This window comes from Mirounga leonina, unplaced genomic scaffold, assembly GCF_011800145.1.
Source record: "Mirounga leonina isolate KUSES-001 unplaced genomic scaffold, KU_Mleo_1.0 Mir_125, whole genome shotgun sequence".
NCBI classification, from domain to species: domain Eukaryota; kingdom Metazoa; phylum Chordata; class Mammalia; order Carnivora; family Phocidae; genus Mirounga; species Mirounga leonina.
The window spans coordinates 46734482-46749807 of NW_023270305.1; the positions used below are offsets into that span (position 1 = coordinate 46734482).

The 15326-nt window shown below is 33.6% G+C and overlaps 1 protein-coding gene across 1 annotated transcript; it reads right to left on the reverse strand.

Moving 5' to 3' along the window:
• Window positions 1–1019: 1019 nt before the first annotated feature.
• On the reverse strand, window positions 1020–14451 carry ETAA1 (ETAA1 activator of ATR kinase). Its single transcript, XM_035001407.1, has 6 exons — window positions 14229–14451; window positions 12903–13031; window positions 12559–12635; window positions 9431–9543; window positions 7136–9180; window positions 1020–2136 (listed from the first exon to the last, which is right to left on the reverse strand). The coding sequence occupies exons 1-6, from the start codon at window positions 14449–14451 to the stop codon at window positions 2018–2020; spliced, it is 2706 nt and encodes a 901-aa protein (XP_034857298.1). The 3' UTR covers window positions 1020–2017.
• Between the last annotated feature and the right edge of the window lie 875 nt (window positions 14452–15326).

Consider the following 15326-nt stretch of genomic DNA (forward strand, 5'->3'; position numbering starts at 1 on the left):
TAGACAGAGATGAGTAAGGTGCCTCTGTTCTCAGGAATGTAAAAGTTAAGTGATATAAGCACTGTTTCCCAAGGTTGGTACATGCCTGCATACAACTGACTCTGTGTAATAAGCAACCCAAGTTTTCCTGGGATCAGGGTTGCCTGGCTGCAGCAAGAAAGAGTAGTGATGGGGTGCCTGGCTCAATCATTAAGCATCTGCCTTCGGCTCAGGTCATGGTCCCAGGGTCCTGGGATTGAGCCTCACGTCGAGCTCCCTGCTCAGCAGGAAGCCTGCTTCTCCCTCTCCCACTCCCCCTGCTTGTGCTCCCTCTCTCGCTGTCTCTCTGTCAAATAATTAAAATCTTAAAAAAAAAAGAGAGAGAGAAAGAGTAGTGATAGATGGGCTCTATTCTGCAGTGGACTTTCCTGCAATCATGGCATTATTAATGTCAGTTTTTCCACAGCCAGCCTGAGATGCATAAACAGCAGCCAAGCTTGAGCTAGAATTAAGCTGTCAGGCCTACCAATTACTCCTCCTCTGTGTAGAAACAGATTTCCTAGAGTTTGGAAAAAGCCAACCTAGAGAAACTATCTATACAGCCCTGTGTGTGTTCACTGAAGGGCCACTAACCCCTACTGTTTCCAATAATACCTAAAGGAAGAAGAATGTGTTACAGTGTTACTCTACTGTAGATATGAAAATACAACTGTCAGAGTGATATATCTCTATATAGTCATACCTTAAAATGCATTTAATTGTTTTGATATTATCATAGCTCTAAGACACCTGAATAGTGGTAAATGCACTAATAGGTATTTTGCATCTATACCTTTCATCAAGTCTCCCAAAGCCATTTAGGACAAATAAAGCATCTTTACTGCCCTTATGACCTCTGTTTAGATTTTCTGGCTTAGTGAATTCTAAACAGACAAAAAGAAAAAAATAGAGTAATAGAGATGAACAAATTAGTAAAGTGAGAAAACTAATTAAGGGAAAATTAAATAGTTATAGGAAAACTAAAAAGAGAAAGATTCTCATTTTTATATTCTGGAATGAATTCTTTAATACACAAAACAATGAGCATTATTATTAAACAGTCCTTAATGTACTTTGAGTTACTATTTTTTTTAGTTTTATACTATGAAATAATTAATGCTCCTACAAACAAGTTATTTTATATACTAATTAATACTCAGAAGAAAATGGTACAATTGTCTAGGTGTTGATTAGAATGAAAGCAATCATTCTAATTTCAGCACAGCTTTAACCTGCCTTGTGATTTTCAGAATAACAGTATTCATTTCTCACCTATACAAAAAAGAAGTTGGACCAGATGATATCTAAAGGTTCTGACAGTTCTAAATGTTAATAATACTGTATTATTTATATAGCCAGTCTACTTTCTTTTTTCTAAACTTCTTAAATCAGCATTTTCCCTAAAAATAGTGGAAAGTTTCCAAAATACATCATGTTTTAGAAAAATAAAATTAAAATCTATTTCAGATTAGGAATTAAAAAGTGATTTACTGACAAATAAACTGAAGTCATTTCCCACCAACCATGTTCCTAAAAATATGAAAGTGTTTTTAAGATTCAGAAATGTATAAAAAACTTAGAAACAGTTACTGAAAGTAAAACTATAAAAAATAAAATCTTAAAACTTAGTGAGTTGAAGCTTTGTATTAGGGAGTTACTATGATAAAAAAATTAGTAGATTACCACTTTTGGATGATCCACAATATTTAAAAATATAACTACTTACTCTGTATAATTCTACAACATAATTGCTAACTCTCCTGAATTTCCAAAACTTTTATGCAATTATTTTCACATACCTCTCCAAGGAAAGGTTTCATTGAATTGCAACATTGATTTATTAAATAAAATAGAAGTCCATAAAAAAAAAAAAGTCCATGCTTTATAAGTCAGCATTAAATTTCTCACAGAGAAATCAAGAAAAAATATTTCCTATCACAGATAGCTATTAACTGTTGTTGTTACATCTTCCAACTAATATTTCATAAAAGAAATCAAGTTAAGTGGGAGCTGCCTTTACAGATGATGCCTGTGCTTTGGCCATTCTTCGAACCAGTGCTTCTTGTCTTTTTCTTTGAATTTCTTCAGGAGAATACTTTTTATTTTTCTCTTCTTCCTCTAAAAATTAAACAAAATATAGATATTACTTTTATAGACTGTAAAGTCATCCTGAATATGAGTTTTAGTTTTTACTTTTTTATTATCCAGACTTGCCATACTGGTATAACTATTTCACACTAAACTACTATATATGATACTCCACTTACAGATACAGTGCTCTAGCCAAAAGAAAATCAAGCACTGATCAATCTGTCCTTATTTTATACACCTTTTCAAAATGTCATAAAGTTCATTTGATTAAACTCTACATTTTAACTTCCTAGCACATAATTCTTGTAAATAAGGACATCTAATTTATATAATTCACAAATGAATATTTTTTTAAAAACTGGGATTTTAAATGTTATATACACTTTAGTAAAAAAGCAGTCAAAATATAATGAATTAAATACAAATACCTCAAGTAGTGTGTTTTTACTGAAAAGCTATATTAATATTCACACCAACTTTTTTCCCTCTATAGAGCTCCAAGATTTTCATTTTAGCCATTGAGGAAAAATGTTTTAGAGTGATCTAGTGAAATCTATCATGACAATAAGCATATAATTCACTGTCAAATATTTTTATTTGGAGAATACATTTTATATAAACATTAGAAAATTATTTCAAAAAGGAGAATATCTGAGTAAAATCTTCAATTTGAATGTCTTTTTAAGTATACAGAAATGTGAGGCATTCTGACATATTCCTATGCAGCATATTTTAGTGTATACTTCAGGGATAATATACTATAAAATAAACAGTGTGTTTTAAATTAATGAAAATAGTTAAGTTTGATTTTAATAATATATCCAATTATATCTATGCAAAATACTAAGTTCTAATAAAATGAATTTAATTCCACAGTTTAGTCACTTTAAGCTAAAATATTAGATTATCTACATAATGGTAATAATAATCAAACTTTAAAATTAGCAAACGTATTTTCTCATTTAAAGGATGTTTTAAAATTAAGACCATCACCTTAAATCATATTTACATGACCTTGTACTGGTAAAACTGTTTATGTTGTAAAATCTGCCTCTCACAGAATATAAATCTGTAGTACTGTTGGCAGAGAAGTATTATTTACACTACCATCTAGACAAAGGTTCAGATTTTGTTATAAGACATTTCCCTTGTTAACTAAGGGAGATTATTTGTCCAAAATAAATTATCTGTCTCCCCTTCCTTTCTTGGTATAATTGGAAATGGGAGAGGGTGTTCAAGGTAAGAGGTAAATATTTTAGATAAACTCCCCAGATTACTCTGATGCCTTATTTATTTCCTCAACTAATTATCTCACAGATTTGTAGCTATTTTTCCTTACAGAAAGATGCTACAAGATACTTTATAATTAGCTTGACTAATTATCTAATATTTTAGTCTCAAAGCTGAGAAACGAAAACTCAGAACACACACACAATTGAAGTGACCATAAGTTTGGAAGGAAAACAGGTTAATAATCCATGCCAGCAGAAAAGAACATAGCTCTCTAAAACTGGTTTTACAACTGGCTTGGTGATATTCTTGGAAAATAATTTCAAATGATGTAAATAAAGTCACACTATGAATTTTTGACTTAGAGAGAGTCATCCATTTCTCCCATCAGCTCTTCCTTTAACTCAATCTTCAATAAAAATACATGGTAAAGTCTCAAACTATTACAAGATACAAAGCAAAAGTGGCTCTTCTTAATCTTTATCCTAGAGCAGAGGTCAGCAAAAAAGAAAAAAAAAAAATCTGTGAAGGGCCAGAAAGTAAATATATTAACCTTTGAAGTTCATATGGTCTTTTGTTGCAACTGTTCAACTCTGTTATTGTAGCATGAAAACAGCCAGCCATGGACAATACAAATGATGTGACTATGTTCAAATAAAACTTTGTTTAGGGACAATGAAATCTGAATTCCATATAAGTTTCAAAGGTCATGAAATATTACTCTTCTGCTGATTTTTTCAACTATTTAAGATGTGAAACCATCTTAGCATGCTGGCTGTACAAAAACTGGCTATGGGCTGGATTTGGATAGGCCATGGTTTGCCAAACCCTGTCTTACAGCAATGAGGTAGTTAAATGGGTTTTGTTTCAGAGACATTCTCTGGAGAGCAGCTTGCTACATAACAAAGTAAAAGAAAGTAGAAACAATAGACAATATCAAGAAGATTAATGTTAATTAGAAGATTAGGTACTATCAGTAAACTTAAAAAAATTGATAAGATAAACTGAAAGAGATTATCCACCCATAAAAAATGCAGATAGGATAGTAGTTTTGGGAAAACTCAAATATTGCAGAGATGTAGTCATTTTTAATATAGTTATAACTATATGTAACTAAATTCATGTTGAGAGTATGGTCCAATTAATTACACTTATTTAAATATAAATTTAAATATTTTAAATTATAGATTGACCACAATTTTTAAAAGTTTCAAAATATCAAGGCTATAATGTAGGGAAATATTCATTGTCAATGTTGATAAGAATATAAATTGATGTAACTTTTGGGGAAGATTTGGTGATATCCATCAAATTCAAAACATTCTCTTACATAAATTTTTCAATAATTAACAGATACAATCATAGGAGCATGGAGAAATTTATGTAGAAGTATATTCACTGGCGGATTGTTTGTAATGCAAAAAATGCAACCAAACTGGACTTTCCATCAATAGAGAAACAGTTAAATAAATCATGGTACATCCATATAATAACATACTATGTAGTTATTAGAAGGACTGAAGCAAAACTATATGAGTAACAGGAAAAGATAGCTATATTAGATGAAGGCAAAACCAAGTTGTCAAAGGGTAGGTACATAGTACATAATTCCATCTGATTAAATAAATGTGTAGGTATACACACATATACATACACACAAACATGCATGCACGCTTTTATATGCACAGAAAATACTACATGATGTATTCCAAACTGTTAATTGTGGTTTCCCTGAGGAATGGCTGTGAGAAAAGAGAAATAGAGAATTTAATTTTTCACTTCAAATTAATCTATTCTGTCTTCTTTCTTTTTAAACAACCAGCATATTACTGTTACAAGTTAAAAAAAAAAAAAAAAGGGTGGGATCACTTAAATAGGAAAGTTGTAGCAGTAATGCCAACAAAATCATCATCTAGAGTCTAAATAGAAAACAATGATCTAATGCTAAAAGGAGCCAAAGACTCCCTCACCTTATTAGCATTAATCTACATAATAGATAAGAATCCTAATGTTAGCCCTCAGTGAGGAAGACTGATTAAGAAAATCAATAATTACAAGCTAGCATAGTAAATGCTATAACAGAAGTTAACACTGGGTATTGGAGAAACCCAGAGAAAGTGAAGCTAAATTATCTGGGTGGACAGAAACATATTGTGTTTTAAAGGACAAATGGAAAATGGCTGGGCAGATTTGGTATATGCAATGTGGGGCACTGTGTTTCTGGTGAAGGAAACAGCATCTGTGAAAACATGAGGCTGTGAGAAAGAACTGGGCATTAAGATGTACAAGTAGTTATGCCAGACACAGTCCTTTTTAAAAAACATTACAACGTCAGTGAATAACAGATTTTTCACATTATATTGCATGATATTCATTCAAATACTTACTAAACATCTTCTAAGTGGCAGATACTGTGGTATGCCTAGGTATTCACAGATAGGACAGACAATAATCAATACTTGCTTGGAAATTGTGATAAAAGAAACAAAGGATGGAAAATAACAAAGAAAAGACCTATTTATAGGTTGTTCAAGGAAGGTCTCTATGAGGAAGTCATACTTAAAATGAGACCTAAGGATAAAAAAGCAGCAACCAAAAGACAGGAATGGGGGGGTCAAATGCTGGGAAGTAGTAGTTTTAGTTAGGAATAGCACAGTCAGATCTCCTGAACTAGGAAAGAAACCATTCTGTTTGAGGAACCAAAAAGATAGCTAGTGTAGTTGAAGCTTAGTAGGTGAGATAAAAAAGCAGACAGACAGGCTAAGGAGTGGTAATCCAGGGCCTTATAAATCAGTGTAGAGTTGGAATTTTATTTGAAAAATGATGGGCCATCATTGAAGGCTGTGGTTAAGCACAGGAATGCCATATTTGCCTGTTTGTTTTTTAAAAGATTATCCTACTGTTTGGAGACTAGAATTGAAAAGGGACAGATAAAAGAACTACAATCTAGTCAAAAAATGTTGGCTTGGATAAGGGTGGTAGCAATTAAGAGTGAGAAAAATGGACAATTTTGAGATGTATTTTTTTTTGAGGTAGAAACAATGGCACTTGATAGAATTGTGGGAGAGGAATCAGAAGAATCAAAGATGACCGGTTGTACTTAGTAAATTACAGTTCTAACCATCACAACTAACAGAGTTTTATATCAGATATTATAGTAGCAAATGTGTTTAATTAGAATGCTCTGAATTTTCAAATATCGTTCACCTCAATGTTCTGCTAAACATAGGAATAAGATTATTCAAGTTTTAAAACAATGAGACATTTAGTAAACACAATCTCACAGCAATATATCTACCTAAACTACAATTTTCTAGGAAACAATTCAGAAAACATTCAACAAATATTTATTGAGTACCTACCATATGCTAGTCACTGTATTAAAAGCTAAGAATCTAATGCAGTCTTCTGAAAACATAAATCACACACCCTTTGTATATTAGAGCATAATTATTTTTAAGAGTCACTTTAAGAATTCTAGTTAAATATCATGATTTTTTAAATTGTTACACAAATTCAATATAACAAATAACTAGTTTAGCTACTTTCCCAGGTGATAATTTTCAAAGAAAACTATTTTTTTTTTTTTTAAGATTTTATTTATTTATTTGACAGAGAGAGAGCGGGAGCAGGAACACAAGCAGGGGGAGTGGGAGAGCGAGAAGCAGGCTTCCTGCCGAGCAGGGAGCCCGATGTGGGACTCGATCCCAGGACCCTGGGATCATGACCTGAGCTGAAGGCAGACGCTTAATGACTGAGCCACCCAGGCGCCCAAAGAAAACTATTTTATACATACCTTTTGAAGGCTGTTCCATAGATTCAGAACGTTTCACCAAAGACTGCTGTTGAACAGTCTTCCCACAAAATGGGCTGACAGTTTTATTTTTGTCCAAACCCTGTGTAATTTTGGTATCAGAAATACTTGCTGGTATACAATTTTGATTGAACTGGGAAAGAATCTGAGAATTTTTCATCTTTGTAAACGTATACTTAGGAAATCTAACTGGTCTGTTAGGGTCACTCTTAGCTCCATCTGTTGTGCTCCTATGGGATAGATGCTGAGTACTTAATTTCTTCTTGTAAGTAGCAGTTTCTGTATTCCTATGATCTGAACTCACATTCAAACTTGAATTTCCTATAAGAACCGATTCAGTACTATTCACTTGTATTGGAACATCAGTGTTATTCCAGGAATAACGTAGATTATTGATCTGACAATTTGAGTTCTTAGAGTATATTGTTAAATTAGTTGTAGCACCTAAAAAGCTTGGAGAATTTCCACAAATTTCTCTTTTTTCCGTCTTCACTGGTTTATTTAATTGTGAGCTATTTGTGAAAGATGTATGCCCTGAAATGCTGCTCAGATTCAAATGCTTTGACTGCACCAGTTGACTTTCTTTAGATATAGTAAACATGTTTTCGGCTCCATGTTTGGAACTATTATTGATCTCAAGTTTACTTTCTGTTATCTTGCTGTCCTTTCTAATGTCTTGTTGCTGAGTTAGTCTTTCAATATCATCACATGCTTGGTATAATAAATCATCATCTACATCATCTGCTTCCCAGGTATTCTCTAATTGATGACATGCTTTAACAACTTCATTGGCAAATGATGGATCATTCCAGTCATCAAAGAAAGAACCTAACTTTGATGTATTAGTCTGATTTGGATTATAAACACTGGTTTCATTGCCCAAAGTTGCAGAGCCAAAATGATCTATATTAGCAGGTGCTTTAAAAGACTGATTATAAATGGACTTAATTTTTTGTTCATTAGAATATCCTGTGTTCAAAGTTGACTTTTCAGAAATATTTACATTAGAAGTAAATTTAGTGTGCATATCTTCTTTTACTTTTGTCAGATTAGACGCAACTGTACAGTCTTGAATTTTGTCTTGAACAACAGTTTTATTGAAAGATTTCTCAAATTTCATTTTATTTCCAGTGGATGGTAATTTGCTTGGTTTATCATTTGGGTTTAGTGAAAACCCGTATTTTCCAGAATCTATTAATTCCTTGTTATATGTCTTTGAAGGGAGATCCTGTAAAATTTTTGAATCCCTTACCCTGGTATCTAGACTTGTATTCATTCTTGACTTATTTTTATCATTTTTATTGTTAAAATTATAATTTTGCTTTTGATCAGCAATCTGGGCTGTTCTAGGAGCAGGGAAAAGTTCACACATTTTGACATTTTGCATAACAAAAGGTTCATTACTTAGTAAGTTTTCCCAATCATCCTCAAAATCACTGGTAGTAAATGCATCAAGGTGTTTATGAAACGCTTCTGGCTTCTCAGTATAAGAAGTCACACATGATTTTGTCATTCCAGGAGTGTCTACTTGACAAAAAAGTGATCCTGGGGTTTTATCTGGCAGTTTTTCAGGGACCAGAATTTCATTCATAATGATTTTCTCCTCTTTTAAAGCGCTTTTCTTTTCAAAGGTGGTATTACTTGTGTTCAAAAAAGCATCTGACAAATCTTGGCTGAACTGTCCGCTACATTTCTGAGTAGAGCCATCAAAAATGGCATTAAAGGCTGCTTCAGCATTTTGGTCAAATGGCTTCTGACTGCTATTTTGATCATTTACCACCGACATTTTGGTGTTTTCTTTCATCGGCTTCTTTATTATAGAATTATCTATTTCAGGACCTATATCATGTAATAACTGCATTTGTACATTATCTTTATAATTACTTAAAGTCTCTGCTTCTGCAACTGTCTGGATAAAATCATGATTTCTTTTGTTTTGCTCTTGAATCACATCTAACTCTTCCATATTTTTATCAAATTGCTTAGCCAATTTCATAAGTTCTTCCTCTCGATTTTGTGTTTTTAACCTATTGAAAAAATTATAGAAATTATAACTAAGAAAACTTCTAAGGGTCATTATAAATATTCAACTGTTATTAAGCATATTTTAATATATTAAAACTCAAAATTTTAACAATTATTTTAAGTCTAAAATTTTACATGTCAAAACTAAAAAATATAATTTATAGCCATTTTGATATATTTACAAAGCCAAAACAGAATATTAAAAATATTTACTCCACTGAATCTCGGGAAAACTGTAAAGTTTGAACTTACTTTGTGCAGCTGATTTTTGCTCTTGATTTTCCTTTTGCTACACTAGGAGTACAAGGAATAGCAGTTGCACCAATCCACATGCCAAGCATGGAGTTTGTTGTTGGTTTTTCATCCTTTGGCAGAAGGGAAAAAAAAGAAATTTACATAACAAAAAAAAGAAAGAAAAGAAAAAACTTTAACTACACTGAATTATTTTCCTAAAGCAAAAAATTTTGGTAAGGTGATAGTTACTAAACAAATCCAGAATAATGAGAAGTTGGAGGATGGCAATAACAAGCTGTAAGAAGTGATCCTTTTACATTTCAGGAAGTGAAAACATTCAGAACTGGTAATTTCTTATTTTCTAAAAAATTAAGTTTTAAGAATTTAATTAGTTAACATATGCATATTCAACAGTAAAAGCAGTTTTTTTTTTCCCCAAGAGAAAACCGACTGATTTATTAAGAATAGAGAGAGATACATATGGAATTCTTTCTGTATCACCTGATTCTCCAAATTTTCCCTATCCCCATTATAATCTTTATCTAAATTTGGACAATCCATGTTGACCTGAACTGGGAACACATAAAATTAAACTCAGGACTGAGTCAAGTGCAAGGTTAGAACTGATGCTAAGAATATGGCAGGGATAAGAACAAAAATAAGTAGAGAAAGCAGAAAAAGAAGTTTAACCACTATTAAGGAAAAGAAAGGGCCATTTTAATCCTCGATGTTTTTGCTACTCCTTTCAGTGAGCTGATCATGCAAAAAAATTAGAAACTGAATTTATTCATTAGTTACAAATGAACAAATCAAATGGTTTATCCATTTTCCACTCTATTTTTGTACTTAGAATGAATATAATACTTAGAATGAACATAAATAACTATCACACAAGCTAAAAATAATCTTATCACTAGGTTATAGGATACTTAAAAGCATGGACTGATCTTATGATCAGCACCCAGAAAAATGCTCGGCATGAAGAAGCTATCAGTTTATATTTATTTACTAGGTTTAGATGAAAATATCTCTACAACTTGATACTTTAAAATCCTCATTCAGCAAGCAGTTTTCTTAGATGTCCAGTTGAACCTAGATTTTAGCTTCACAAAATACTCCAGTAATCAATAATTTTACTTTCAGACTCAATATATATTTTCACTTTTGTTTCAACAACAACCTTGAATTTAGGGAAAATATTCTTAATGATTTAATTATGGACCCTTTGTCCATTTACTAAGTATTTTTAAATTCATTCAATTTTTAGAGAATAAAGGTATGACAACTTTTTATGTCCAATTTTATATATACAAGGGCCCTGTGTATGTTTTTATACTATTTGTGTTAAATTTTAAAAATGTCTTTAATAATTGCATAATTTATTGATTTCCAACTACAATCCAGGTGTTATATAAGGAATCTGAACACATTACTTCATTTAATCCTAAAGAGTATTCTGTGTAGAGTTGTATAAAAATTATGAAAAAATACACATCCTCAAATAAACAACACTATATGAAAAGTATCCCTCAAAAAAGTGAAACGATTGTCCAGGGAAAATGGAAGTGAATATTTGAGGGGGGGGAAAAATTGCCATCTCTGAAAATATCAAGGTGACTTAAATAACTACTTGAGGAGGTAACTCACCTAAAAATAAAAAGCATGAACATGTCATTCTGAGAACATGACAATCTTACACTACCAAAGACTTACATGCTTTAAAAGTGCTTAGTTGAAAAGAGTAACATTTAAAAGCAACTAATTTCACTGTATTTTTTCTTATATACAAGTTACCACTTGCATATTGTTTCTATTTCTTTATGTGAGCTATTATTTCCAGCCCACTTAGGTAAAGGGTCCAGTAATTTACTCAACTATCTTTTTATCACTATTTAAACTGGCCAGTCCAAACACATTTTATTATGTTTCTTTCATGTGAAACCCACAATTAATGAAGATCTATTGTTAACTTATGAAGTAAATAGTATTATGGCATAAAAGCTATTTAACTAATGAACCGAATGTAAAATGAATTTCTATGACACGCCGAACATGGAATGTAAAGCTAGTAGCAACAGAGTTGTTTTGACTGTGCTAATTGTAATTTTGGATATTTTACAGCCACTAAGAAAAACTTTATTTCCTGTCTCCTCCACCTGGATGATGGTAATTCCTTGTAATCACAGTTTGGAACAATGCCATCTATTGTTTATGGTGAACATATAGTCACTATCCAAGGGTATGTCAAGGAAAAATCCCATACTTCCTACAAAGAGGACACTGAGCAAAAATTAGATGCTTTCTGAATTTAAATATTGTTAAATAAGAAAAAGAGAGAGGACAGTAAAGAGGTTCAGAATACAGGCTGCCTTAAACCTGTATTTCTATTCCATTCAAGCAGTAGAGGAACTGAAATAAAGATAGAGAAACTTTTGAAGATGGTTCTATGACAGTAAATAATTTAATTATCATAATGAACTTTAAAATAATCTTACATTTATAGTGCTTATGTTTACAAAGAATTTTTATCTAATTTAATCCTCATAATAGTCCAATGGAGAGAGCAAGACAAGTAATTCTAGTTTATGGCTGAATGAACTAAAGTTCTGAGAGCTTAAGTGACTTGCTTATGGTCACCCAATGTAGGAGGCAGACTGAGAACTTCAAATCCAGTGTTCTTTCCACTTTTATGAGTATTTCTCAATGATCAGATTAGTCCACAAGTATTAAGAAGAGCAGTTTCAATGGGGAAAAATTGTGCTATTGACAGTAAACAAATACCAATCACAAAAAACTTTAAAAAGTTTAAATTTTTATTGTCTGATTCTATTATTTTAGTAACTTTAAAAATAATGCCATATATTGTTAAACAACATTAAACACAAAATAAACACAAGGCTCTAGTCAAAATTCATTACTCTAAAAAAATTAAAATATAAGATATATGCTTAGGAAAATATATATTGCCAATTATACATTATGTTCCTTTTTTCAAAACATGTATTTCAGTAGTACAAAAGGTAAAAGTAACCTTTGGTGCTCTATTTTCAGAAAAGAGAATTGTAAAAGACAACATTTTTCATACATGGGCCTAGTGGCATAGTTTTCACAGTTCTAAAATAAACTATAAAACTAGTGATATTTACCTGAGGAGCAATACGATTAACAATATGTGAGATTTCATCACTATCTGTGGTGTAAATCTGTTTTTTTCTTCCTTTACCTAAAGAACAAAGACATTCCTATAAATGGTAAACAAAAAACTTAATTTTTAAAAATAGGAGTCACTTCATAGAAAACAATATTAATTAGCATGGCTTAGATCACTATGCACTGACATCACATGCGTACCATACCAATCACGTAAGATTTCTCAAAGAACATCTGTTGTATAAAAGTTCTGTTATTACCCTACTGAAATTCTATAGTTAAATCCTAATCATTTGCCAAATATTTACCCAGATAAAAATATTAATTAATAATAAATTACCTAACTGTTTTGTCATTGGAGAATTTTGATCCCAAAAGATATCATTTTGTCCATCTGGATCATTAGGAGAACTGAAGGTAGATGACAATAAATCCATTTTCAGCACTCTCTTTGGTGTTTCATATCTTTCTACATAAAATAAGATTAAAAAACAATTGTTGCATTGTAAAGCATTACTTTACTTCCTAATACCCCAATGTCACATATCCTTTAGATTACTTTTTATAGTCTAACTATAAAATTTTCTCCCAGAGATGATATTACTTTAATAACAACTGAAATGTTTCACATAAAAATCCTTGTAATACTTCACAAATCTGACACTGTAAATAGCAAGTATTTTAAGATAACTCAGTAGCTCTATGAATGTCTACTACTGTATAATCTAGTCACTCCATTCATTACCACTGGAACTTGGAGGCTTTGGGAACCACCTGTAATTTCAAAAATCAAAAAGCTCCCAGCAGAAACTTCAGTAAAAGTCTTTTTAGCTCCCTTTCATTAATTCTATCCAACTTATGCTAATTACTTCAAAAAGCTTTAGCGACCCATTTCCTGTGAAGTTTTGTCCACTATCACTTTTAAATTTCTACAGACCTTTGTTTTTGTTCATTCCAGAATTGCCTTATGGGAGTAAACTAAAGACAAATAAGGTAACAAAAGTCGTATTTTAAGAGCACACTTTAAGAAAGAGCTTTTGTGTGAATTTCAGTTCCTACCAGGATTTACTGGAAATCTTTAAAAAAATAGAACACCAAAAATTGACCAGAATGAAATACTCAGGGGCCCTTAGTTTCCTACTTTGAGGGACATCATACACAGGACTTCCGGTTTATTCATAATGAAGTGAGACATCACCCAGACTCTTGAGGATGAGAGAGAGAGCTATAGCTGTTTATATGATCCCTTCACTAAAGCAAGTCAGGGCAAAAAGTCTGCGGGGGCGGGGCGGGGCACAATTCCCCTGGAAATAAAGTGAAGGCAACAGGTTATCAGATAGTTTTCCTTGCTCTGCCACTGCTGAAGACTGGAGGAGCAGTATAGAAATAGCCGCCCTCCTTCCCTCAAACAGGTAAATCACAGGGCCTGTTCCTACACCAGGGGCAACCAGTGGGTGGTCACACAGAGCGTGGCAGAGCTCAAATTCGGAGACTAAAACCATGGGCGTAGTGGCGTCGTGTTCCTTTCGGACTCACGAGGGAAGAAGGCCAGAGAAAGCAAGCACTAAGACTCCACCCCCACCCGCACCCTAGGATCGCCCATTGCAAGCGGGGCTGTGGGGCTGCAGCGCTTAAGCCCGGAGAGGCCGCGTTGCCGACGTCTCACCCTCGGGGTTACTTTTACTGCACGAAGCGGCTGCTGGAGGCTGCTCTTGTTGCGGCACGGGCCGGGGAGACGTCTCTCCGGCCCTGCGGGGCTCTGAGCCGCGGGCCGACCTCAGCCGCCTCTTCCCTGGCTCGACCATCGAGCTGCATTCCTCAGCCGCCGCCGCTTTCCGCGGCGTGTTCTTCAGGCCAGGGCTGTCCCCATGTTTCCTTCGCCGACTCATTGCCTACACACCCCCTCCGCCAGCCCCTTCTCCTTTCACATTTTGCAAGGGGAGTAGTAAGGCAAGGGAACTACAAGCGGGACTCAGCGCCAACGGCCGCCGCCATTTTGGCCGATAGGGCCCTCGAAAGAGGCAGCCGCTCATTGGCTGCGTCTGGGCAAGGGGGCGGAGCGGTCAGGGTGCTAGCGGCGCGCGCTTCCGCAGCCCGCCTCCAAGCTCGCCGGGCTCGGCTCAGACTCGTCCGGATTGGAAGTGATGTAAGGAGTAGTGAGCTGGTCGGAGTAGTCGAGTGAGAGTATGGGAGGTGGAAAGAAAATTGAATCCACTGGCACCTTTTTACTGTATTTACAGCTGGAGTTACACATTACTCAGATTTAGATAATTGTGGGTTTTAGTATTTTAAAGAAGAAATAAAAGGTATAGATTAGGAAGGAAAATTTTAGCTATTTTTTCATAGGTGATGTGTGCATAGAATAATCCAAAAAGTGTAGAAGTTATTAAATATATAAATTAATTTAGCGGAGTTGCAGATACGAAGGAAATATTCAAAGACCAATTATGTTTGAATCTATTAGGAACAAACAACATTGACTTTTAAAGAAATATGATTTCTGGGGCAACTGCCTTCGGCTCAGGTCATGATCCAGGAGTCCCCAAATCGAGTCCTATATTGGGCTCCTTGCTCAGCGGGAGCCTGCTTCTCCCTCTCTTCCCGTCTAGTGCCATCTCTGTCGCTATCTCTGTCTCTCTCAAATAAGTAAATAAAATCTTTAAAAAAATAAAATATGATTTCTAATAGCATACAAGATATCAAGTAACTAGAAATAAATTTAACCAAAATCGCAACATTTCTACAGAGAATATGAAATATTTTT